We start from the raw sequence: 25,356 nt of genomic DNA, 5'->3' as shown, positions 1-25,356 counted from the left end.
GATACACGCAGGCACACACACAGGTGCACAGATACACACAGTTATACAGGCACACACAGGCACACACAGGCACACACACAGGTGCACACACAGGTGCACACTTGTGCAGCAGCACATGCAGGCATAACAGCCCAGGGCCATCCTGTGCCGGCAGTGTGGACGGAGCGGGGCGGGGCCAAGCTGTAGTGAGCAGTGACCCGTAGACAAGCCTCACGGTCCAAGGGCATCGGTGGGGAACCAGCCAGCTGTGGGTGGAGCCAGGCTGCTGGAATGGGGGAGGGGAGAGGGAGACAGGACCCCCCCCCCCCCCCCCCGCTGTCTCCTGAGAGGGGCAGGTCTGGCTGTCCCTGGTGCCTGGGACACTGAGCGTGTGCACGCCTGTGACGGCATGGCGAGGGGGCTGAGCAGGTGCCCACGCGGGGCGGCGGGAGCGTGTGAGTGCCATGATGGGGTGCAGCCCCCAGTGTGCAGGGACAACAGGAAAGAGCAGCGTCCCGGTCTTTGATATTAAAATATTAAAATACACCTGCTCCTTGGCTTTATTTTCTTTGTTGTTTGTGGTTCACTAAAGCCTGAGGATCGCGGAAGGAAAAATCCAAGTTGCTTTTAGATCATTTCCAGGTCCAATGAGCCCGTCCAGCCAGACCAGACAGGACCGGGGTAAAGGGACTGGGGACTAGGGGTGAGACACGGCAGGATCAGAGACCACCTAGGCCCAGGCCCCTGGACCCGGCGCCCGGAGGGAGCTCTCCGGGGATGGCGACCCGGCCCAGACCACGGTGGGCAGAATTTCACCTGCTGGTCGCCAAGCCGTGCCTGTCCCCGCCTGCCCTACTTTGGCCCATCCAGGCCTGGGGACCCCCGCCCACACCACCGGCGCCCGGCACGGACAAAGGCGCTTCCGTTCCAATCCCGGGGTCGCGGCGCGGGCAGAGCCCACAATGACTCAGCACGGGGGGCGGAGCGGGGGCCGGCCGGGGCGGGCCGGGGCGGGCCGACCCTAATAAGGCTCGGGGCCGCTGGCCCTGCGCCCGAGCTCCGCTGCCGCCGCCCGCCTTCCACGCAGCAGCCTGCAAATCTGCCCGCGTCCACCGCGTCCACACCGCAAACAGTGAGTCCGCGCCGCTGGACTCCGAGGGGCTCTGAGAGCGGGGATGGGGCACGAGGCCGCCCGTTCCAACGCCGGGCGGGGGTCTCGGGGGCCCGGGTAGACCGTAGCCCGGGGCTGGGGGCTCCCGGGGGGCCGCGGCGCAGCGGAGGGACCCCAGGGAGCGCAGCGGCGCCCTCCGCTCCGCAGCGGACCCTGCGCGCAGCCCCTCATCCACTTCTCTGTCGCCCCCCAGTGCCGCCCTACACCATCGTCTACTTCCCAGTTCAAGGTAGGCGTCGGGACGCGGAAGAGAGGGGATGGGGGGATGGGGTGGCCGCGGGAGACCCTCTGTGCCCGGGGCCTCCCTGCCTGGGTCCCGCGCCCACCCCACCGCTCCGTCCTCCTCATCCCCAGGGCGCTGCGAGGCCATGCGCATGCTGCTGACCGACCAGGGCCAGAGCTGGAAGGAGGAGGTGGTGAACCTGGAGACCTGGTCGCAGGGCTCCCTCAAGGCCTCCTGTGTGAGTGAGGGCGCCCAGCCCGGGGCGGGGGCAGGGCCTGCAGCGGGGCATCGAGCTCACAGAGCCGCGCCCTTTCTCCAGCTGTACGGGCAGCTGCCCAAGTTGCAGGACGGAGACCTCACCCTGTACCAGTCCAATGCCATCCTGCGCCACCTGGGCCGCACCCTCGGTGAGTCCCGACCCCCCCCCCCCAGGCTGGGGGCGTGTGTGCGGCCGCCATTGGTCCTGAGCTAGCTCTGCCCGCCTTCTTCCCCAAGGGGAGGAAGTGGACAGGCACGGGGTCTGGGCCTGGCTCGAGCCCTCGCTCTCTGCCCGCCAGCTCCCATTGTCCTGGGCAGCACTTGAATGAGGGTCAGCTGCCCCTCCTCTCTGGGCTGTGCAGCCACGTGGCCGCCAGTGCGTCAGCCGGGGTGCGGGGTGGGTCAGGTGTCAGTCACACTGGCCGCTCCCCCCCACTCTGCCCCAGGGATCTATGGGAAGGACCAGCGGGAGGCCGCCCTGCTGGACATGGTGAATGACGGCGTGGAGGACCTGCGCATCAAGTACATCACCCTCATCTACACCAACTACGTGAGCCTGGGCCCCGGCAGCCTTTAGCCCTGACCCCAGCCCGCATGGGTCTCCGGCCGACCTTGCCCGCGGTCAGGGCTCACCAGCCTGCTTCGGCCGGACACACTCCCGCCCCCACTGCGTGGGGCATGAGCACAGTCCAGGGAGGGGGCCCCTTGGCCAGGGCCGAGTTGCAAGGGCGGGAGGCAGCGGGGGCAGGTGCGTCCTGGTGACTGGCGGGCACCGGTGCTCTTGCTGAGTAAGGTGTGCACACAGCAGGGGCCAGGTCAGCAGAGGGTGAGTCCATGCACACAAGCCGGGGGTGGTGGGAGACAGGCCGGGGGGGGGTGGCAGGCCCAGGTCCTGATGAAGACCTTGAACCTGACCGTGTGGAGTCCCCTGAGGGCAGTGGAATGGGGGCCACGCTCAGCAGGTCTGTGTCTGGAAGCTTCCGGGGTGGGGGGATCTGGTGAAAAATCCTAGCGGGGGTGGGGAGACAGAAGAACCAGCCTCTGATGGTGGGGAGGGGGCTGAGGGGAGGAGCAGCAGGCAGCCCTGGGTCCCCCGCCAGGGGGCAGTGCCAGGCCCTGGGGGGGTGGGCGCTGGGAGGGCAGGTGGTGCCAGCGGCTTTGTGTTTCTGGCAGGACGCGGGCAAGGACAGCTACGTGAAGGCCCTGCCCGGGCACCTCAAGCCTTTTGAGACCCTGCTGTCCCAGAACAAGGATGGCAAGTCCTTCATCGTGGGCGACCAGGTGAGCCCCCGGCCTGCCCGCCTGCCCTCCGGCCCCACTCGCTTGCCCTCCGGCCCCGCTCACTCTCTGTAGCCGGTAACAGGTGCACATCACTGCTTCAGCAAGGTGGGGCCGCCCTAGGGGGTGAGGAAGGGGCTCAGGCCCGTCCCACTGGCTGAGACCCCGTCCCCTCCCCTGGCAGATCTCCTTCGCCGACTACAACCTGCTGGACTTGTTGCTAACGCACCAGATCCTGGCCCCCGGCTGCCTGGACGCCTTCCCCCTGCTCTCGGCCTACGTGGCCCGCCTCAGTGCCCGGCCCAAGCTCAAGGCCTTCCTGGCCTCGCCCGAACACGTGAACCGCCCCATTAACGCCAACGGGAAAAAGTGAGGGTTTGTGGGACCTGCCGGAGGCCAGGCTGTCAGGACCAATAAAATTTTCTAGGGAGAAGCTGTGCGGTGCCGCGTGTTTCCTGGGGAGGGAGCTCTGGGGCCCTTGACCTTCAGTTCGGGCCAGAGGGCTAGGAAACCTGCATCCGAAACCGCACTCCTAGTGCCTGCCTGGAGCCCTCTGTCTGTGTCCACAGAACTTCAGGCACAGCAGGTGCAAGCCAAAGAAAGCAGAAAGCACCGTGGTCACCAGAGAGAAACCTTGCTCCCGGAAACAGGCTTCCAGCCGAGCAGGTGCCCGCGGCCGTGGCTCCGCCTAGCACAGCGGAGCCGAGAGGGCTCTGGGCTCAGGGGACACTGGCAGAGGCGCCGGCCCTGGGACTCTCGGGGAGAAGCGGAGTAGCTCGGGGCGGCCAGGGGTGGGCTGGGGGATAGTCACCCCTCACCCCTCCTGCAGGGTGCTCTGGCTTCCTGCTGAAGTGGGGAGCCCTGGCGTGTCCTGTGCACACCAGCCACACCCGTGCCTTGGTCAGGTGCCCCAGAGAAACCAGTGATTCCTGGGGAAGGCAAACATTACCTCTGCCCTTTCAGGGTTTGGGGGCTGGCACTGAGCGTTAGACGAGGACAGGTGATGAGAAGAACGAGCACCCGGCAGCGTGCGCTCCGTGCAAGTTTACGTGGCGCTGGTGCCCTAGAAGGAAGTGAGGCTGCAGGGATGCACTTGGCGTTGAGGGCTGCAAAGGGAAAGGAACCTCAGACTGAGGGAGGGCGGAGGAAGGGCGGGCGGCTCTGGGCACGATGCCCCGTGGCCTGCGAGATCTCCCAGCGCCGGGATAGACCAGTCCCATAAAGCGGCTGAGCTCCAATCAGCTGGGGAGTGTCTGTCTCGTTCATTAAAAGGTGCAGCGTTGGCGCCAGCGCTGTGGTGTAGCAGGTAAAGCTGCTGCCTGCGGCACCAACATCCCATGTGGGCGCCGGATCGAGTCCCGGCTGCTCCACTTCCGATCCAGCTCTCTGCTATGGCCTGGGAGAGCAGTGGGAGATGGTCCAATGCTTGGGCCCCTGAACCCGCATGGGAGACCTGGAAGAAGCTCCTGGCTCCTGGCTTCGGATTGGCACAGCTCCAGTCGTTGTAGCCATCTGGGGAGTGAACCAGCAGATGGAAGACCTCTTTGCCTCTCCCTCTCTAACTCTGCCTTTCAAATAAATAAATAAATCTTTAAAACAAACAAACAAAGGTGCAGCGTGGACCCGGTGGGCTCCGGCGTGCAATGCACACAGAGGCACGGCTGTCCGCCAAGCACGGCAGAGGGTCCTCCTTGTCGCTCTCAGTGTGTTCAGTGCGCGATGATTTTGGCGGACTAAGCCTCTGGCATCTGATCTGAGTGCTTCTGACGTTTGCACAGTGATCATGAACCCCTGATAGACGTGTGTGTGTGTGTGTGTGTGTGTGTGTGTTTGTGTTTGGGTTTGTAAAAGCGTCCCATCCCGAACGTCTGGGAGGCAGACACTATGTTACAAAGGAGCCAAGTTTGCAGTGTGGCTGGCATGTAAGGTGGAGTGACAGGTGGAAACCCTTTGGATACTTTGTTGCCACAGTGCTGGAGCAAGTATTTAGCACAGCCGATAGGAGGTTTCTTGAGACCTCGGGGCTCGGGTGTGGCAGTGGCTGAGTTTGTGTCCCAGCTCCACTCCCATTGTAGCTACTTTCATGTGCACCCTGGGAGGCAGCAGGTGACGGTCCAAGAGCTCGGGTCCCTGCCACCCATAGGAGAGACCCTGACGGAGCTCCCTGAGCTCCCGGCTGCTGGCCTTGGCTTGGCCCAGCCCTGGCTACTCAGTGGATGGGCGATCACTGTCTTTAAAACGCATTTAAAAGGCCAGCGGGGGGTTTGGGAGGTGCCGGCAGAGATTCGGTGTCTCGGCGCCCCTCTTGTTGGCATCTGCACATCTCCATTTGCCGTGCGCTCCTGGAAGTTTGTAAAAGCAAAACAGGTTGGGACGCACCTGTGTGGAAGGGCTGTGGTCTGGCTTTAGCAGCTGCAAGGTTTGCTTGGGTGCCCGACCTTGGCCTTCACGTGGAAAATCCCTGGTATTCGGCTGCCCTGCTGGGGACGCGGCTGAGCTGCCTCCCAGGCTGCAAATGTTTGCCACGCGAGATTTGGTGCCAGGACCGCCTGAGACCCTCGCACGAGGCCTGAGGATGCCACCGGTGGAGTCGAACCCCGGGGTCCGGCTGCAACACTGCCGGGCTGTCACCTAGGAAGGGTTTCGGGATGCACCTGCTTTCTGGGGCGGGGGAATTCCTCCTGATGGCTCCACCTGCGGGAAGCGCAGCCCGCGGACTCCCGAGGACGTTCCTCCACCTCCCGTCAGCCCCGGGAAGCAGCAGACCCTGCCATGCTGTCTTCCAGGGCTGACCCGCCAGCTGCTCGCTTTGGCAGGAACGAAAATTTGCCTTTGGCGAGATGCAAATGTTGACATAACCAGCAATCAGATCGATCGGTCCCTGGGGGGGCCAGGGCTTGGGAAACCAGTGCCAGGGTGTGGGGACTGTGCCATCGAGCAAAGATTAGGGGTTACTAAGAGCGAGGCAGGTTTAAAGAAAGCTCATGGCAGAGGGCAGGGGGGGGGGCAGATGGCAGCCTTCAGAACCAGCGGGGGGAGGGGGGCAGAGGGCGGCCTTCAGAACCAGTGGGGGCGGGGAGGAAGGCAGTCGCTTGGTCTTGTTTGTTTTTCCCATCTCAGGCTTGCATGGGAAGGAAGCAGGTGGAAGTGCGGTTTCCTGACCAGGATTTTGGGGACAGCCGTGTGCTCCCGGAAGTCCTGCACCCCCAGGGCTGATCCGGGCGCGGCTCGCATGCCTCGGGAGTCCAGGAGGGGGGAGCCCAGGCAGTGTCCACACTGAGCACCACTTCAGAAGTCCTTCCCAGCAAGGTACAGGTGTGCTTGCTTCCAGAGCCCCCGAGGTAAACCTGGTCTGCTGAGTGAGGTGCATCGCAACACCTGTCAGTCAGCAGAGGTCATGGCCTTGGTACCAGCTGCAGTACGCTCCAAGTTAACGCCAGCATCCCACATTACAGCGCCAGATCAGGTCCCAGCTGCTCCACTTCCTTTTTTTTTTTTTTTAAGATGTATTTATTTATTTGAAAGAGTCACACAGAGAGAGGAGAGGCAGAAAGAGAGAGACACAGAGAGAGAAAGAGAGAGAGAGAGAGGTCTTCCGTCCTCTGGCTCACTCCCCAATTGGCCGCAACGGCCAGAGCTGTGCCTATCCAATGCCAGGAGCCAGGAGCTTCCTCCAGTGTGGTGGAATGAGAAGGCCATGCAAAAATGGCTGCTGGCAACAGAAACTGCCTGGCAACAGGCTGTGATTGGATGGCTTTGGAAACAGGCTGTGATTGGTTAGGGCATAGACCGCCCCTTGACCGGATTGGCCACCTTGGCTATATAAGCTGCTGTACCAACTGAATTAAAGGAGTCTTCAGGCTGCTCGCCTCTGGCCTGCTTTCACCCAGCTCCCGGGATCTGTGTGGTGACTGCGTGCCTCTTGCCCCCACCACCTACCTCCTCCCAGAAACGAATCCACAGCAACACTCCAGGTCTCCCACTCAGGTGCAGGGTCCTAAGGACTTGTGCCATCTTCTACTGCTTTCCCAGGCCACAGCAGAGAGCTGGATCAGAAGTGGAGCAGCCAGGACTTGAACCGGCGCCCACATGGGATGCTGATGCTTCAGGCCAGGGCATTAACCCACTGCACCACAGAGCCATCCCCTCCACTTCCGATCCAGCTCCTTGCTAATGTACCTGGGAAAGCAACACATGGCTGCCACCCACATGGAGTTCTTGGCTCTTGGCTCCTGCTTGGCCCAGCCCTGGCTGTTGCAACCATGTGGGGAATGAACCAGCAGATGGAAGATCTCTCTCTCTTTCTCTCCCTACCCCCTACCCACATCACTTTGTCTGCTAAATAAAGCTCTTTTTTTTTTTTTAAAGATTTTATTTATTTATTTGAGAGGTAGAATTACAAACAGAGAGAGGGAGAGGCAGAGAGTGAGGTCTTCCATCTGCTGGTTCATTCTCCAATTGGCTTCAATGGCTGGAGCTGTGCTGATCCAAAGCCAGGAGCCAGGAGCTTCTTCCAGGTCTCCCATTTGGGTGCAAGGGCCCAAGCACTCAGGCCATCTTCCACTGCTTTCCCAGGCCATAGCAGGGAGCTAGATCAGAAGAGGAGCAGCCAGACTCAAACCGGCACCCAAATGGGATGCTGGGGTTGCAGGCTGAGGCTTAACCTACCGTGCCACAGCGCTGGCCAAATGAATTTCTTTAGAAGAGCCCTCCAGCCATAATAGCTCATTCTTGCACAGAGCTGGTCATGGCACTGCATTGTTCCCTCGGGCCCATCACGTTCACTGGAGCCAGGAAGGGGAGGCTTAGCGATGCCGGAGGGCAGGGCAACCAGACGCCACTGCCAGAGGGGTTTGGTCTGTGCCTCGGATCCAGAGTATTCAAGCCCAGAATCTTTTTTTTTTTTTTTTGGTCTTTTCTTATTTTTTTAAGATTTATTTGATTATTTGAAAGTCAGAGTTACACACACACACACACAGAGAGAGAGAGAGAGAGAGAGAGAGAGATCTTCCATCCACTGGAACACTCTGGGCTCCTGGCTTCAGATCAGCCCAGCTCTGGCCATTGCGGCCAATTGGGGAGTGAACCAGTGGATGGAAGACCTTTCTCTCTCTCTCTCTCTCTCTCTCTCTCTCTCTCTCTCTCTCTCTCTCTCTTTCTCTCTCTGCCTCTGCCTCTCTGTAACTCTGTCTTTCAAATAAATACATAAATCTTTAAAGACTTATATATATCCTGGGGGGCAGGGAGATTTTCCATCTTCAACTTCACTCCCCCAGTGGTCACAGCAGCGAGGTCTGGGCCAGCCAGGAGCCTGGGACACCATCCCAGACTGCGACTTCAGAGGCAGAGGCCTGGGCACTCGGGCCCTCATCCGCTGCTTCCCAGACACTGTAGCAGGGAGCAGGATCAAAGTGGAGCAGCCGGGACTCAAACCAGCACTCTGAAATGGCATGCTGGCACCAGAGGCGGCAACCTGACCACGGTGCCACAGCATCTGCCCCGCGGGTCGGTCTCCGCGCAGGCTGCCCGTGAACAGCAGGGATTCTTCAGGTGAACAGCCTGGATCTGGGTCCATTGTTTGCTTCTGTAACAGAATCCTTGGCGCTGGGTGATCCACAGAGCGTGGAAAGTGACTCTCAGTTCCAGGGGCTGGGGGTCCCGGATGCAGGTGCCGGTGGGTTTGCTCCTTGGCCCTAAGCTCGGCAGGTTCAGCTCTCAGTTCTAGGCTGTGCCTTCTGGAAAGGAGCCACGTTGTGTCCTCCCGTGGCAGGAGAAGAGAGACCAGGGCCAGCGCTCCCACAACCCCTCATGCTTCAGCCACTGTGGGTCCAGCAGCTTGGCTGACGTCACACAGAGCACCTACCGTGTCCCTGGGGCACGGGGACGGGTGCTACAGAGCCAGCGACTGCGTCTCCCCAGAAAGTTCACCTTGGGAACCTAAGTGTTCTGGGCTGCTTAGGGCAGAGCTCGCCTTGTAGCCGTGAGGCGTTCCTGTGATTACCAGGCAGCCACGTGGAGCAGAGCGGGGCTCACCGCCCCCCGGGAGGGCTGGCAGAGCAGCCAGATTGCCACCGCCACAGCCGGTGAGAAGATGGAGCGGGCGGCTATCCCGGCCTGCTCACAGGCGATCTGTTAGGCGGAGCGGTGCTGTGTCTGAGCCTGTAAAAGAGCAGCACTGAGAGCCAGCGCTGGGATGCAGCCCGTTACGCTCCCGCCTGCGACACCGGCGTCCCACGCGGTGCTGGTTCGAGCCCTGGCTGCTCCAGTTCTGAGCCTTCCTGCTAATGCACCTGGGAGAGCAGTAGCAGGTGGGCCAAGTGCTCGGGCCCTGCACCCGCATGGGAGGGCCAGACTGAGCTCCTGGCTCCTGGCTTTGGCCTGGCCCAGCCTCGGTCACTGTGGCCATTTGGGGAGTGCACCAGCAGATGGAAGATCTCCTGTCTCTCTCTGTCTCTCTCTCTGTGTCTCTGTCTCTCTGTGTGTGTGTAACTCTGCCTTTCAAATAAGTATTTTTAAAGAGTTACAGGGCCGGCGCCGCGGCTCACTAGGCTAATCCTCCGCCTAGCGGCGCCGGCACACCGGGTTCTAGTCCCGGTCGGGGCTCCGGATTCTGTCCCGGTTGCCCCTCTTCCAGGCCAGCCCTCTGCTGTGGCCAGGGAGTGCAGTGGAGGATGGCCCAGGTGCTTGGGCCCTGCACCCCATGGGAGACCAGGAAAAAGCACCTGGCTCCTGGCTCCTGCCATCGGATCAGCGCGGTGCGCTGGCCGCAGCGCGCTGGCCGCGGCGGCCATTGGAGGGTGAACCAACGGCAAAAAGGAAGACCTTTCTCTCTGTCTCTCTCTCTCACTGTCCACTCTGCCTGTCAAAAAATAAATAAATAAAATAAAAAAAAAAAAATAAAAAAAAAAAAAAAAAAAAAAAAGAGTTACAATTGGGAGGACATGACAGATCACGCTGGCACTCTGCCTGTGCCAATCAGAAACTGCCAACCAATCTCTGAGGAGGGCGTTTCCACTCCAACCAATCAAGATGGTTTCCTCTGTCCTGCTGCTATGGCACTTCATAGAGCGCCCCGGCCCCGCCCCGCCCACGCCCCGCCCACGCCCCGCCCACGCCCACGCCCCGGCCCCGCCCCGGCCCCGCCCCGCCCCAGCTCCGAGAGCTGTGCGTTTCTCTAATTCGTGAGTCGCCGCCTACTCAAGTAGAATCTGAGTTAAACGTGCTCCAGTTTTCTCCTGACAGACCTGGTGTCAGGGGCGCGGTCTCAGAGATGCTCACTCCCGCCCCCGGGATGACCTACGACCTCGGGGACAGAGGCGCCCGCTCACACCTACGACCTCGGGGACAGAGGCGCCCGCTGACCTCCTGCTGAGGTCGGCGCTGCAGATCCGCACTTGAACGTGAACTCCACCCAAGCCGAGTTCTCTGAGCCTCTGTGAGGGTTAGGAAGTCAGGACGGGCCGGCGCTGTGGCGCGGCGGGTCCAAGCCCTGGCCTGAAGCGTCGGCATCCGGTCTTTGCGGCCATCTGGGCAGTGAGCCAACAGATGGAAGCCCTCTCGCTGTCTCTACCTCTCTCTGTAACTCTTTCAAATAAATAAAATAAATCTTAAAAAAAAAAAAAGAAAGAAAGTCACGACAGACATTGGGCACAGGGGCTTGTGCTGGGTGCGGCTGCCTAAGCTGCCACCTGCCGTGCCGGCTTCCCATAGGAACCGCGTTGAGTCTAGGCTGCTTCACTTCCCATCCAGCTCCCAGCTAAGGTGTCTGAGAAAGCAGCAGAAGATGGCCAAGTGCTGGGGCCCTGCCATCTGCCTGGGAGAGCCAGATGGAGTTCCAGGATCCTGGCTTCTGCCTGGCCCAGCTCTGACCATTGTGGCCATTTGGGGAGTGAGCCAGCAGACAGAAGATCTCTCTCTCCCCCGTTTCCTCCCTCCCTAACTCCCTCCCCTCCTTCCCCTCTCTGTTATTCTACCTTTCAAATAAATAAAAATAAATATTGAGAGGCTGGCGCTGTGGCATAGCGGGTAAAGCCACCACCTGCAGTGTCAGAATCCCATGTGGGTGCCGGTTCTAGTCCCGGCTGCTCCTCTTCCAATCCATTTCTCTGCTGTGGCCTAAGAAAGCAGTGGAAGATGGCCCAAGTGCTTGGGCCCCTGCACCCCTGTGGTAGACCCAGAAGAAGCTCCTGGCTCCTGGCTTTGGATCAGCACAGCTCCAGCCATTGCTACTAATTGGGGAGTGAACCAGTGGGTGGACGACCTCTCTCTCTCTCTTTCTGCCTCTCTGTAACTTTGCCTTTCAAATAAATACATAAATATTAAAGAAAAAGATGTATTATTTATTTGAAAAGCAGAGAGAGAGAGAGCTTCCATGCCCTGGTTCACTCCCCAGATGGCCGCATGAAGAGGCAGGATTCCATCCAGGTCTCCCCTGTGGCTGGCAGGGACCAGGCACTTGAGCCGTCCATAGCTGCCCTCCTCGGAAACACACTCTCCCTCCCGAGATGTGAGGAGGGAGAGACAAGTTTAACTAAGCTGGACGAACTTTTCAGACGGACACTTGGAGAAGAAAAGAAGCCGAAAGCTTCCAAATTAAGGGCCTGGCGTTGAGAGCAACTCCAGGCCAATCAGCGGCGAGCGTGACCTTGGCCCTGCCCGTAATCCACTGTGAAGCCAGCGGTTAATCCCCTCGTGTCTGTACGAAGTCGTCTGCTCTGTGCGTGTGGTATTCCCACCCCCTCTGGTGCTTCTGAACCAACTAGAATCTTCCAGGGGCCAGGCGTTCGGCGTGGGGCTCGGCTGGTGTGTGGGACCCTCGGGTCCCGTAGTGATTGCAGCGCTGGGTTCGAGGGCCAGGCCCACTCCCGATCCCAGCTGCCCACCGAGACAGACCCTGGGACGCAGCGCTGATGGCTGGGTCCCTGCCGTTCACGGAGGAGACCGGGGCTGTGTTCCCACTCCCAGCTCTGGCCTTCCCCTAGTCCCAGCTGTCGTGGGCAGCTGGGGAGTGAACTAGCAGACAGGCACTCTGTCCAGTGGTCTGTTCCACCCCACTCCCCCCAAGTAAAACAAAAACCTGCCTCTCAATCAAAAAGTCCTTGAAGGGAATTTCTATTCAAATTGACTTGGGATAAGTGAGTTTTCATATAAAGTAAACTATTCCTAAAACTTTCAGAAATATCAAAACTGCCCCACAATGGTTGTTATGATTTCATATGATTTAGGTGGGTCTTTGGTAAATAAAGCTATTTTCAACTTGGTGATAAAAAAGTAAGAATTTGTCATAGCTGAAGGTTTTCCCTCGGTTTCTGGCCAGGCAGAGTTGTGCCATCGCAGCTAAATGTCAAGACCACAAAGCTACAAATCCAGCCCAAGAGCAAAATGGGCACTAAAGATGATTGCTCGGTGCATATCATTTGCAGAAATGATGGTGGGGGGAGTCATGTTTAATTTTTTAGTTTCTTTGTTTCTATGATAATTCTTTTTAGATTTTATTTTATTAATTTGAGAGGTAGGGTTATAGTCAGAGAGAAGAGACAGAGAGAGAGGTCTTCCATCCTCTGGTTCATTCCCCAGATGGCAGCAATAACCAGAGCTGAGCTGATCCAAAGCCAGGAGCCAGGAGCTTCCTCCGGGTCTCCCACGAGGGTGCAGGGGCCCAAGGGCTTGGTCCAGTTCCTACTGCTTTCCCAGGCCACAGCAGAGAGCTGGATTGGAGGAGGAGCAGCTGGGACTCAAACCGGTGCCCACATGGGATGCCAGCACCTCAGGCAGAGGCTTGGCCTATACGCCACAGCGCTGGTCCCGCTTCTGTGATGTTTTTTAACACTTTCCTGTGTTGTCAACAAAATTAATTAACATCAAATGAGCACGCAGGGATGCTCTGTGGGTCTGTGCTGAATCTGTGGGGTAAACTGACAGCAGGCAAATGAGGAAGAGAAAGACTACAATTTCCTGCATGCAAGCGGATGTCCCAAGAGCGAAAAATGAATACGTCCACACCAGTTCACTTGCCTTTTCCATAGGGGAGAGGGTGAGGGGAGGCAGACAGCTCGCAGTGGTGGTGGGGCAATGGGCGGAGCCTCCGACAAGGAGATGATAGGTTGGTGGACAGTTTATCACTAGGAGGTGATAGAGTTTGGAAGTGGTGTCGACCCCTCGTGCTCCCTCCTGTTGTGTTCTGGGCTGGGCCCAGGATCTTCTCTGTCACAAGGAGTTCAAGACAGAGACATAGGTAGAAGTGGGCAGAGAAGCAAGATTTATTTACCTGCAAAATGAAAATACCACTCAGGAAGGAGTTTGGGCAAACGCAGGAGCCAGGGCTGCCCTCAGCAAGGTCTGGGTTGATCTGGAGGCACAGCAGGTGGTGTCTGGGGCAGGGTTCATTGAATATTCAAAGGGGGTGGAGCAAGGGAGCAGGGCTGGAACACCACCCATGTCCTTGCTGTTGTTTGGGAAATCTGGGGAGTGTCATGGCGTCAGGTGCATGATGGGAGCTGGAGTGTCAGCCATGGTAATTCTGTTATACCGACATTATAACGACCTAAAAGTCACCGTGGGGACACAGCCTACTGCACCGGCCCCTCATGCTGCGTTTTCGTAGGTCTTTTTATTAGAAAACAGGAGGGGGCTGGGGCCAGCATTGTGGTGCACGGCAGGTTAAGCCACTGCCTACAACACCAACATCCCACATGGTTGCCAGTTCAAGTCCCGGCTGCTCCACTTCTGATCAGCTCCCTGCTAACGGCCTGGGAAAGCAGCAGAGGACACGTGGGAGACCCAGAGGAAGCCCTGGCTCCTGACTTCAGCCTGGCCCAGCCCGGGCAGTGAACCAGCAGACGGAAGATCAAGAATGAAGATAACGGAAACATTTAACTTTCTCTGCCGTGAATCCCTCCAGGGCTGAGAATCCATTACTAAGTTCCTGCCATCAGGGATAAGACTCTCCTTATGAGGGCAAACAGCTGGAAACACCGCACTTCCATTACAGCGTCCCATCCCGAGCTGCCGGTGCACCTGGCTTCCAGGGTGCCCAGCCCTGCGCGGAGTAAAACGTCGCTTCCTGCCAGGCCCAGGATCCCCGCGATATTTTGGGGGCTGTGAGACAACAGCAGTCCACTCCAGCGTCAAGCTTCAGCCCAAAGCTGTTCCAGGTGCCGTGGCGGCAAGGGCCGGCTTGCGCTCAGCCTGGAGAACTCTCACACTGCAAGCTGAGATTCTTACAGTTCCCGCCCTGCGGGTCAGCGGTCGGCCGCCTGTCCCCAGTGCGCCTGAGGTTTTATTCTCTGCCTGAGCCCCCGGCCGGATCCTGCATTCCCGACCCTCTCCCGTCTTCCCCGACTTGGAATCGCTTTGTCCACGAGGCCGGACTCAGCCCCGCCGCCTGAGGTGTGGACCGCCCACCCACGGCTGGCTGATGCACCCGGGGCCACAGCCAGCCACTTTCCAACTGCAGACCGGGAGAGGCCACAGGAGCTCGGATCTAGCAGTCTTCCACGGTGCCGGCACTGGGCCAGGGGCAGGGGCTGCGGCGCCGGCGTCTCCCCACCCCACCCACGACGGAGTCGCCATCACCAGCGCCCGGCCGGGGCCGTCGAGGCGACACCAGGCGGTCTCAGCGATCAGGGCCGCACGAAGGGATCGGAGACAGAGAAACCAGGCTGTGACCGCTACAGAGAGACAACCCCTCCCGAGCTAACCGGTGGCTCAGGCGCTTTAAATCCCTACGCGTGGAAGTAGGCAGGAAAATGAAATGAGCCACTGGGCCAATCAGAAGTCTCCGCCCAACCTCGGAGGCGGGGCTTTCCCCCACGAACCAATCAGAACCGTCGTCTCTGTTGCGCTTCCGCCAGCCTCACAAAGCGGTCTTTCCCGCGCCAAGTTCTGACTGTGCGGAGGTTGACCGGTCGCCAGAGGTGGATGTGGGAGCCCCAAGGAGCCAGGCCTGTCAGGTGCCGGAAGAGCCTGCAGCCGCGGGCCGACCGGACACGAGAATCGTGCTGCGGCCACCCCCGGGAGGCCACGTGGCCCTGGAATACCCGCGACCATGCCATTGCTCTCGCGGCAACAGAGGGGCTCGGGGTGGCCCAGTGAGGAGGCCGAGGGCAGCAGTGGGACGTGCGGGGGGGGGGGCCGCCCGACGTTGGCCAGGGCTCTGGGGTCCACTTGGCCGTGGCCGGCTTGTCCCTGGTGTGGCCTCTGGGCGTCGCGGGGTGAGCTGTCGGACCCCTAAGCCCCTGAGGCTGAGGTCGGGAGGCCCCGCGAGCACTCTGCCCAGCTTGGGGGCAAGGCCAAAGGTCATCGGCGCCCGCAGCCAGCTCGCAGGGCTTGGGAGCCTTTGGGGGCTCTCAGTCCCCCCACGCACGTCCTGGTCAGCTGTCGCCCTCTATCCAGCCCTCCCCCACACGTGTCCTCGCCGGTGGCCCGCCTCTTGTGAATGGAGTGCGAGGGGATTGCCAGGAAAGCTGGCGGAGGCCAGCACGTGAGCCGGCTGCATCGGCAGAACGGGGCGGGGCGGAGCTGCCTCGCTGGCAGGGGTTTGGCCTGGCGGCTGAGGCCGGGTCAGGACACCAGCACCCCGGGCCGGCCATGGCGTAGCAGGTGAAGCCGCCTCCTGTGGCGCCGGCATCCCACAGCGGCGCCGGTTCACGTCCCGGCTGCTCCACTTCCAATCCCGCTCCCTGCTGTGGCCTGGGAAAGCCGCGGAAGACGCCCGAGTGCCTGGGACCCTGCACCCGCGTGGGAGACCCCGAGGAGGCTCCTGGCTTCAGATCGGCCCAGCTCCGCTCTGGCTGCTGGGACCATCTGGGGAGTGACCCAGTGGACAGAACATCTCTCTCTCTCTCTCTCTCTCCTCACTCAGCTTCCTGCTAACGCAGACATGGCAGGGAGCGGCGATGGGTCAATCGTGTTCCTGCCACCCCATCTGGAAGACCTGCAATGCTGGGATCCCCTGCCGTCCACGAGGGAGACTTGGATGGAGTTAGTGGCCCCGGCTCGGGGTGACCCTGTGGATGGGAGCTTTCTCCCTCTCAAGCACATTTTTAAAGTGTGTGTGTGTGTGTGTGTAACGGCAGCTGGCTTAGTGGCTATAGCAAGACAAAGAACTACAAAGGAACACAGGAGCTTGTTCCGGGTCTCCCACGTGGGTGCAGGGGCCCAGGCACTTGTTCCATCTTCCGCTGCCTTCCCAGGGCACAGCAGAGCTGGACAGGAAGTGGAGCAGCCGGGACACAAACCAGCGCCCGCATGGGATGCCAGCACTGCAGGTGGCGGCTTTACCCACTACGCCACAATGCCAGCCCTGAGGGACGTTTTAAGGTTGCAAGCTCTCCTAAAAATGTTCTTTCTTTATGAATTTAAGATGTACTTATTTATTGGAAAAGTAGAGTGACAGAGAGAGAGAGAGAGAGAGCGAGCTTCCATCTGCTGGCCCCTCCCCAGGTATCCTCAACAGCCAGGCTGAAGCCAGGAGCCAGGAAGCCCATCCAGGTCTCCTGTGGGACTGGCAGGCACCCAGACACTGGGGCCACTGAAGACACGGCTCTGCCTGCACGTGCTCCGGCCATCGGCACCCCCTCCTGAGACGGCTTCCCCACAGCCGAGCAAACCAGAGGGCGCGAGGCTGCTCCGAGTTGCTGTGGTAAGGAGCCAGCTCTGGCACTGCCGTAGGAGAGACTCGCAAGCTGGCGGAGGCGCAGGAAGCTTCAGGATGGACCACGGGAAGGTGGGGGCCTGACCCCAGGCGGTGGCCCAGCTGGCTAGAAGCAGGCGATGCGGGGTAACGGGTTAGGCGCCTGCTTGGCTTTGCCGGCTTGGTCCTGAGTAGGAGGCGGAGACAAACGTTGGGGAAATTGTCCGTTATTAATCAAGGCCTAGCCGGTGGGGACTGAGGGTTTCACAAGTTATTGTTTGGTGTTCTGGAATGTTCCAAGGGAACAGTGAGATAGCAGTGAGACAGGCCGGCTTCCGGGCTGCTTGCTGGAGGCAAGGACTGGCCTCTCAGGCCGGGTGCTATGTGTTGGAGACCTGAGTTCCACCTTCACACATGGTCTACACCTGTCGCACTGTCCACTCAGTGTCCCTGGCCCTGTGGGCCCAGCCATGCCGCTGGCAGCTCTTCTCTGAGTATAGAAACGTCCCACAGGGAAAACGGGAGCCGGCAGCGTCCACTTTGAAGCAACAGCTTCTGGCTGAGTTCGGGGCTCCAGGGGAGACCAGACACTTGATCTCAGGACCCCCAGGAAAAGACGGTCATGAGTCGCCCGTCAGAACCAAGGCTGGAAGACAGGGATCAAACAGCACCACCTCCGCTGCACGCGGTTACAGCGGGAGCTGCCCAGGCAGACCCTGGTGCCCTGGGAGACTGCGTGACTCAGGATGTGACACACTTGGGCCTCAAGGGCAGAGCCCTCTGGGGACAGTAACCCGAGAGCTTCCCTTCCCGAGGGCTCTGCCTGGTACTGCGGACCACCTCCAGCTGGGTCAGCCGCCCTGAGGACCCGGCTTCCCGTAGCATCCCTCTCCATCCACCTTGCCGGGGAAGAGAGAAAGCCAGGGTCGGCGCCCACAGACCCAGGCAGAGGCCGGTGTCAGGATCCCAGAAGAGGTGAGACTGAGGGGTGGGCACGGTGGGTGTCGTTGACAAGCTTTGAGGGAGAGGCTGGGTGGTGTCCACCTGTGCTGTGGGGACACTGGCCCAGAGGACCCCGCTTCAGAAAAGTGCTCCTGGGGCCAGCGCTGTGACGCAGCAGAAGCCGCACTGCGACGCCAGCATCACACGTCGGGGCACCGGTTCAAGTCCCGGTTGTTCTGCTTCTGATCCAGCTCCCTGCTAATGTGTCTGGGAAGGCAGCAGAAGATGGCCCTGCCACCGTGTGGGGGACCTGGTTGGAGTTCCAGGCTCCTGGCTTTGGCCTGGCCCCAGGCACAGTCATTACGGGCATTTGGGGCGTGAACCAGCTGATAGAAGATCGCTCTGCCTCTGTGACTTTCAAATAAATAAAATAAATCTGAAAAATCGGTGCCGTCGACCCACCGGAGACAGCGGCTTGCTGGGCCCCCGTCACCTCTCGATGGATTTCGGGCATCTGTCTGCCACATGGCGAGGTGGATGGCTTTGATCACCATTTACTTGCTCACAATCCGTGGAGCAGGAGGCAGACAGCACCACAGGTGCTGTGAGCTGGAGTGCCCTGGGCTGCATTCCCAGCCCCCAGACGCCAGCCCTGTCCCCCAGCCCAGAGTCTGGAGCGAGCAGTCAGGCCCATTCCCAGGTGGGAGAGCGGAGGAGTCCTCTAGGGGCAGCGCCCACCAAGCCTGCCCTGAAGTTCACGGCTTCTCCCTCACGTGGGACTTGCCATCAGCTTCCCTGTGCACTCCCAACGCAACAGACACCAACAGGCACCATGCGACTGCCGGGCACGCGAGGGGCTTCCCTGACATGAGAGACAAGAATGAACAGGAAGACTGGGTGAGCCTGTGGTGCAGTGGTCAAGCTCCCATTGCAGGGCCAGTGTCCCATATCAGGGGTTCGAGTCCCAGCTCCCTGCTAATGGCCTGAGAAAGCAGCAGAGCAGGGCCCAAGTGCTTGAGCCCCTGCCACTCACGTAGGAGATCTGGATGGGTTCTTGGCTCCTGGCTTCAGCCTGGCCCAGTCCCAGCCATCGCAGCCATCTGAGGAGTGAACCGGCAGACAGAAGACCGCTCTCTCGCTGACTTTCAAATAAAGAAATAAATACTCTAAAAGGAGGAGGAAGAGACTAGAAAGAAATACGCCACTCAGAGAAGACAGGGACCCCAGAGGCAGAACCCTAGAAAAGATTCACAGGAACTTTAATCATCGTCTTCAGGGAGATAAAAGGCCTTACACCCAGCATGTCAGAGAGGAAGTCCGCTAGAAGAATATTTAGGGGAAAAGGAACTTTTGGGAATTACAAGTATGTCAGAAATGAAACATCTCAGGTGACAGTCAAACATGTCATATAAAAATAGAACAAAAAGACAAAAGTGTGGAAAGGTAATGGGAGAATTGTTGAGGAGGGCCAGACAGGGCAGAAAACCAGGTAATGGAGGCAATGGGCGCCTGTGGACCACAGTGCCGATCCTGGGCAGAGGGATCTCCAGGTCTGGCAGGTCACTGATGGAAAAGAACCCGACACAGACGCCACAGCAAGCTTAGCCCGGAACCTAAAACCCACGGAAATACAGTGGAGAGCCCTCAGCCTTCCAGACGGGGGAGAACAAAGAGGCCACGCCGGGCGGGAGAAGGAATTTGGAATTGCGTCAGATCGCGTGCGAGTGATTTTGAAACACGGCCACAAAGCCCCAGACACTCAGCGATCTCTGGGGACGCTGGGCAGGCTCGTGCCTGCCTGGACAAGGGGATGCTGCGGAAGTGACGCCGTGGCCCTCACAGCTGGGCTTTGTAGATCCTCTGTGCCACTCATCACAGGCTTCGTGCGAGGGGTCCCACTGCCTGGAGGCTGCGGGGGAGGGGGGAGGATGGGTGCTGGGGCCTTGGCCAGCCCGACTTCCAGGTGCCAGCCAGCTGGGAAAGAAAGCCTCAAGGTGACCTTGGAAGAGCTGTCACCTGACTGTGACCCCAGGAGACTGAGAACTGCCCGGATTCACAGGAGACAGAATTGGTAAAACCAATCCATCGTTTTAAGAAAAATGACTGGATCCCTTACCTCACGCCATACCCAGTCAACTCCAGAGAGATCACTGGTTCTCAGCCGGGCGCCCGGCAACATTGGGATGCGTCTGTGTTGTCATGGCTTGTGGGGTGCTGCGGGCTCCTGGGGGAGCTGCGTGGTACCCACAGTGCACAGGACTGCGCCTGCCACGAGGACATCTCCAGCCTGAACCGCCCGTGGGTCCAGGCAGAGTGACCGCGCAGCAGGGTCCACCTACATGCTGGACGGGAAGAAAACCCCAACCAATAGTAACAATGCTGCTGATGATGATGATAAGGACGTCCTCCTGACCCTGGCATGACTGCACAGGGCCCCTGACCGGATGACCTTGACTACTCAAAGCTGAAGGTCACGTGTCAGATCTGTCACATCTGACAGATGGCAAACTCAGGCAACACCTGCAGCATCTGACAGGGAGGAAGCCTTGTGGTTATGGCAGGGAAGGCGGTGACCTAACTAAGTTCTTCAGAATCCCCCCAAAGCCGCAAGCAACAGGAGAACCAAGCATGCGCCCCCCACCCTTGGGAAAGTCGGAGGCACAGGAAGTGATGACGGCTATGAACTTCTACACACCAAACCACACACCCAGACATCCGCAAAGCAAAAGCCGACAGCAGCGGCTGGCGGTGTGGCATAGCGGGTTAAGCCGCCTCCTGCACCGCCAGCAACCCATATCAGTGCCAATTTGGGTCCCAGCTGCTCTGCTTCAAATCCAGCTCCCTTCTCATGCACCTGGGAAGGCAGTGGAGATGGCCCAAGTGCTTGGCCCCTGCACCCACGTGGGAGACCCAGATGAAGCTCCTGGCTCCTGGCTTCGGCCTGGCCCAGCCCCTCCCAGCTGCTATGGCCATTTAGGGGGCGAACCAGTGGATAGAAATTTTCCTCTGTGTCTCTTCCTCTCTGTCTCTGTAACTCTGCCTTTCAAATAAATCTTTGAAAAAAAAAAAAAAAAAAAAGCTAATGAGAGGCCAGGACTTTGGCAGCTCTAAGGAACAGGAAGAGAACGAAGGCGAAGGCACCAGCCTTTTCATTGCTACTGGACATTTGCTAAGATAGCCATGTTCCATGCCTCAAGGAGGGAGTTAGAGGGGCTGGCTCTGTGGCGCAGTGCATTAAAGCCCTGGCCTGCTGCATTGGCATCCCACATGGCGCTGGTTCGAGTCCCGGCTGCTCCACTTCCTGTCCAGCTCTCTGCTGTGGCCTGGGAAAGCAGTAAAAGATGGCCCAAGTCCTTGGGCCCTGCACCCATGTGGGAGACCCAGAAGAAGCTCCTGGCTCCTGGCTTCAGATCAGCCCAGCTCCAGCCATTGCGGTCATCTGGGGAGTGAACCAATGGATGGAAGACCTCTCTCTCTGTCTGGCTCTACCTCTCTGTAACTCTGTCAAATAAATTTAAAAAAAAATATTTTTTTAAAGTAAGATTTAGAGCATGAGGGAGAGGCAGAGACAGTACAGCTAACAGTCTCAGAAATAAAACTAAAAATAGCAAAAACCAGGAAACGAAAAACAGCCTACCACCTGCACATTTATAAATCTCACTTAACGTGACTCCTGTCAAAAGAGGAAATAAACACTGAAATCGCAGCGCCTCTAGCAAACGGTAATAAAGGAGCTCCATATATCAGCGCCCAGGTCTGCTTGTCCGACTGCCTCAGACTACAGCCGCGGCTGGGCCAGCCGCGCACACCTTGTTCTTCAAAACAGCCTGGCCGGTGGGTGCTTTGCTGTTGCTTACATTTAGCGCCAGCTTTCGCAGTTTCAGGCGCATCCCGGTGGGGTTTCTGCCGGGAACTTGCAGTGAGCGTATCCATTCATTTGGAAGGAAGCGGCATCTTTATTCAATTATCCCACCCCACCTGGGAAGGCCCGCTGAGCAGCGAGGGGGCTGGGGGCCTGGGCGCACGCAGGAGGAAGTCATAAATACCGCCCCGGCCTGGGGGACCCCCATCCCGCAGCCTTTGCGGCCAGAGGTTTGCCCGGGGGAGGAAGCTGGCTTCGCAAGGTGCAGAGCCGTCAAGGGAACAAGACGAACAGCTCACCCTGTTTCTAACGACACTTCAACGGGTTCTTGCTCTTTCTTTTTGCTGATTTATGGGAGGCGCTTGCGCACAGGGCAGCCGAGTCTTCCGTTCCTAACAGCTTGGATTAGGCGGAGGCGGGCGTAAGCTCCTCTGAGCATCTGGCATCTCAAGTAGCCCTCAAGGGCCACGCGGTGCCCGTGGGGAGGAAGCAGAGCCCCGAGCTTTTGTGTTGGGAGACAAAGGAGGTGCAGGCAGGAAGCCAGGTGTAGGCAGGGGACCCACACGGAGACACCAGGTTCCCAGCTCGGCTCCCAGGGCTCTGCACAGGCTCTGCTGCCCTGGGAGCCACAGGACACAGGTGCCCACTGAGGTCCCCCCGATGGACGCTGCAGGCCATGTCCCATGCTTGAGGACCAGGCTGAGCCGAGGGGGGACCCTGAGATCCAGGACTGAGAGGAGAGGGTCTGGGAGGGATCCGAGCCAGGCCAGCAGGGAGGGAGAGCTGCGCCGTGCCTCAGCGGCTGGGGGCTCCCCTCCTTCACCCTGACCGTGGCTTAAAGGCACGGGAAAGTCAACAGGGAGAGTCCTAGCCCCTGACGCAGAGCAGGTGCACCCTGTGCTTTGCAACCCCAACAAAACCCCAGGAGGACAAGGACAAGCTCTGTGGAGTCTCTCCCCGAAGGAAACAGGAAGAGGGCCCCCAGCCAGGGCCCGAGCTGGAGCCTGGGTCTCCGCCAGGGAGCGGGAGCACAGCCAGGCGGAGCACACAGGCTGGGGGCCAGGTCCTGGGTGTGTACCCGGGGCTGGTAGAGCCGACCGCCCAGCCACGGCCTTGGCCAGGCCTCCGCCACCAGCCTGGAGCAGAAGCCGGAAGTGCAGACCCAAGGGAGAACACAGGAGTGCGGGTGGTGGTGGTGCAGGGACAGCAGAGTTCCGGTGGGGTCCACCGCCTTGCGCCTGGGAAAGGAGCGGAGGACGGCCCAAGTGCTCAGCGCCCTGCAGCGCCTGGGAGACCTGGACGGAGCTCCTGGCTCCTGGCTCCAGCCTGGCCCAGCCTCAGCCATTGTGGCCCCTTGAGGAGTGAACCAGTGGATGGAAGATCTCTCTCTCTCTCTCCCTCCCTCCCTCCCTCCCTCTTTTTCTGTGACTCTGCCAGCGCTGCGGCTCACTAGGCTAATCCTCCGCCTTGTGGCGCCGGCACACTGGGTTCTAGTCCCGGTCGGGGCGCCAGATTCTGTCCCGGTTGCCCCTCTTCCAGGCCAGCTCTCTGCTGTGGCCCGGGAGTGCAGTGGAGGATGGCCCAAGTGCTTGGGCCCTGCACCCCATGGGAGACCAGGAGAAGCACCTGGCTCCTGGCTTTCGATCGGTGTGGTACGCCGGCAGCAGCACGCCACTGGAGCAGACATTGGGGGGGTGAACCAACGGAAAAGGAAGACCTTTGTCTCTCTCTCTCTCTCTCTCTCTCTCTCTGTCTACTCTGTCAAAAATAAATACAAATAAATAAAAATCTAAAACAATTGCATTTGTCCTGAAAAGGCACATGCCCTTTCCCCTGCCATTGATCCCCTGAAGTGCCCCAGCACAGCACCTACTTGAGCAGCAGTGACTTTGTATCGGGTGCTACAAGGCTGCGGGAGGACGTGCGCTATGCAGACACCAGGCTGTGTCACAGGAGGGACCCGGGGCTAGACTGTGGTCTCCACAGGGGACGTGGACCCCCCTCACCCCCACGGCTCCTGTCCTCTGCTTCTGTTTCCTACTCAGCAGGAAGATGCAGGCTTTTGGTACAGCTTCTGGTGGTGATGAAATTTAGGCATGACTTAGAAATGTGAGGTAACTGCTGAGAAGAGAGAGGAAACACATGCCTCCCAGACCAGTGCTGCAGCCCCAGTCCGAGTCCCGGCTGCTCCACTTCCGATCCAGCTCTCTGCGTGGCCTGGGAAGGCAGTGGAGGATGGCCCAAGTGCTTGGGCCCCTGCACCCGCGTGGGAGACCTGGAAGAAGCTCCTGGCTCCTGGCTTCGGATCGGCACAGCTCCGGCCGTTGTGGCCACCTGGGGAGTGAACCAGCGGATGGAAGACCTCTCTCTTTCTCTCTGCCTCTCTGTAACTCTTTCAAATAAATTAATTAATTAAAAAAAAAAAAACAGCACAGGCAGCAGAGTGCAAACAAGCAAAAACAAACTTTCTGGGGACGCAGCCGCGGTGGGAAGCAGGCCTCCTCTCCTCTACCTTTGCCGTATTTCTTAAATCTCAAACATCAGCATGTCATTTGCCGCGTGTCAAACGTGGTTGCAGTGTTGAATAGCCTTCTCCCTGGAGGAGCTCTGATAGCTGTCACTCAAAGTCCAGAGCTGCCGGGGCAGGGACACACCCACCTTTGTAGGCGGAGCGATGGAGGCAGAGTGGGGCTCTGCGAGGGGCTCGGTGCTTTCTCCCGAGGGAAGCGGAACTGGGCAGGGGTCAGGGCAAGGAGGGGCAGGCGGGCTGAGCTTTATCATGAGCCCGCCACTCCGTGTCCACAGAGGAGGGGTCAGCAGGGCCAGCCCGCGAGGCTGGCACACCGGAGAGGCACCGCAAAACTCCAGGCGAAAGATGACCGGTCAGAACAGAGTGGGAACACAGTAGTAGTAGTAGTACTGCTATTTTAAAATATTTGTTCATTTAACTTGAAAGGCAGAGAGAGAGAGAGAGAGAGAGAGAGAGAGAGAGAGAGTCTTCCATCACTCCCCAAATGGCTGCAGCAGCCAAGGCTGGGCCAGGCTGAAGCCCAGAACTGCACCTGGGTCTGCCACGTGCATGGCAACAGCCCCAGCACTTGGGCTGTTCTCCCCACCTTCCCAGGCTCGGTAGCAGGGCGCACACGTGCAGCAGCCAGGACTCAAAGCAGCGCTCACCGGGGACTGTGCAGCCCACGCACTGCGGTCCCCAGGCAGTGGGCAGATCGAGCTGGGAGGATGCAGTGGGTTGGGGGGGGGGCACAGGCAGGCGCCCCTGTTGGTCCCTGTTTCTGGCCCGGAGGCTGCTGGGGGAGGCAGGTACAGGGACGGGAGCACCGGATGGATCAGGTGCTGAGGGAGAGGTGAGAGCCAGGCCTGAGCCCAGGCAGAGGGGCCTCCTTAACCCCTGCGGTGCCGGACGAGCCAGGGCACAGGGTGGGTGTGGACCGAGGCGGGGGGGGGGGGGTTTTATGGTGAGGAGACCTCAGGCCCAGGTCCGGCAGCTGTGCCCACCTGGGCAGGCCACCCAGCACCTCTGAGTCACTATTTCTGAACAGAGGCCCCCACTACCCCACCCTGGGTGTGGGAGGATTAAGGGGCTACCACACGGCAAACGCCCGGCACCCAGCCTGGCCCTGGGGGACAAGGGGATTCTGCCCCAGCCATTGCTTCTCCCTGCAGCCGGCGTCCCCTCGGCCCAGTTAGCGAGAGGAGGAAGGAACCCACCCTCTGGCTCCATCCTGCCCCCTTCTCCCCCCTCGAAGGAGGGATCCATGGACTCAGCCCCGGATTAGCTGTGTAATCCCCGGCTCTGCCCGGGCAATCGCCTCCCGCCCGCCGGGAGCGGAGGCCCGGGGCTGGGAGCTGCCCTACCCGCAGGGGCGACCGTGGTCAGAGCGGGGGTCTCTCGGGGGAGCGCGCCTGCATCCACCGGGCCGCTGGTGGCATGGATGCGCCGCGCGCAGGGCGCTTCGGGACGCTGGAGTGAGGCTCCGGGGCTCGGCAGGGGA

General features: G+C 59.7%; 1 protein-coding gene across 1 annotated transcript; it reads left to right on the top strand.

The window, feature by feature from the left end:
• The first annotated feature begins 948 nt into the window (after nt 1-948).
• On the top strand, nt 949-3,342 carry GSTP1 (glutathione S-transferase pi 1). The gene is made up of 7 exons (XM_002724272.5): nt 949-1,111; nt 1,344-1,379; nt 1,505-1,611; nt 1,693-1,780; nt 2,078-2,181; nt 2,805-2,912; nt 3,094-3,342. Coding segments are annotated over exons 1-7 (633 nt in total). The 5' UTR covers nt 949-1,110; the 3' UTR covers nt 3,283-3,342.
• The last annotated feature ends 22,014 nt before the right edge of the window (nt 3,343-25,356 follow it).

Source organism: Oryctolagus cuniculus, chromosome 1, assembly GCF_964237555.1.
Source record: "Oryctolagus cuniculus chromosome 1, mOryCun1.1, whole genome shotgun sequence".
Classification (NCBI taxonomy): domain Eukaryota; kingdom Metazoa; phylum Chordata; class Mammalia; order Lagomorpha; family Leporidae; genus Oryctolagus; species Oryctolagus cuniculus.
The sequence above is the reverse complement of the archived record's forward strand: the minus strand, read 5'-3'. Positions and strand labels throughout refer to the sequence as shown.

Bases quoted from the DNA above. Each gene is read 5' to 3' on its own strand.
- GSTP1 (XM_002724272.5), top strand. The intron at 1,781-2,077 runs GTGAGTCCCGAC...ACTCTGCCCCAG, and splicing joins CCACCTGGGCCGCACCCTCG to GGATCTATGGGAAGGACCAG. The intron at 2,182-2,804 runs GTGAGCCTGGGC...TGTTTCTGGCAG, and splicing joins CCCTCATCTACACCAACTAC to GACGCGGGCAAGGACAGCTA.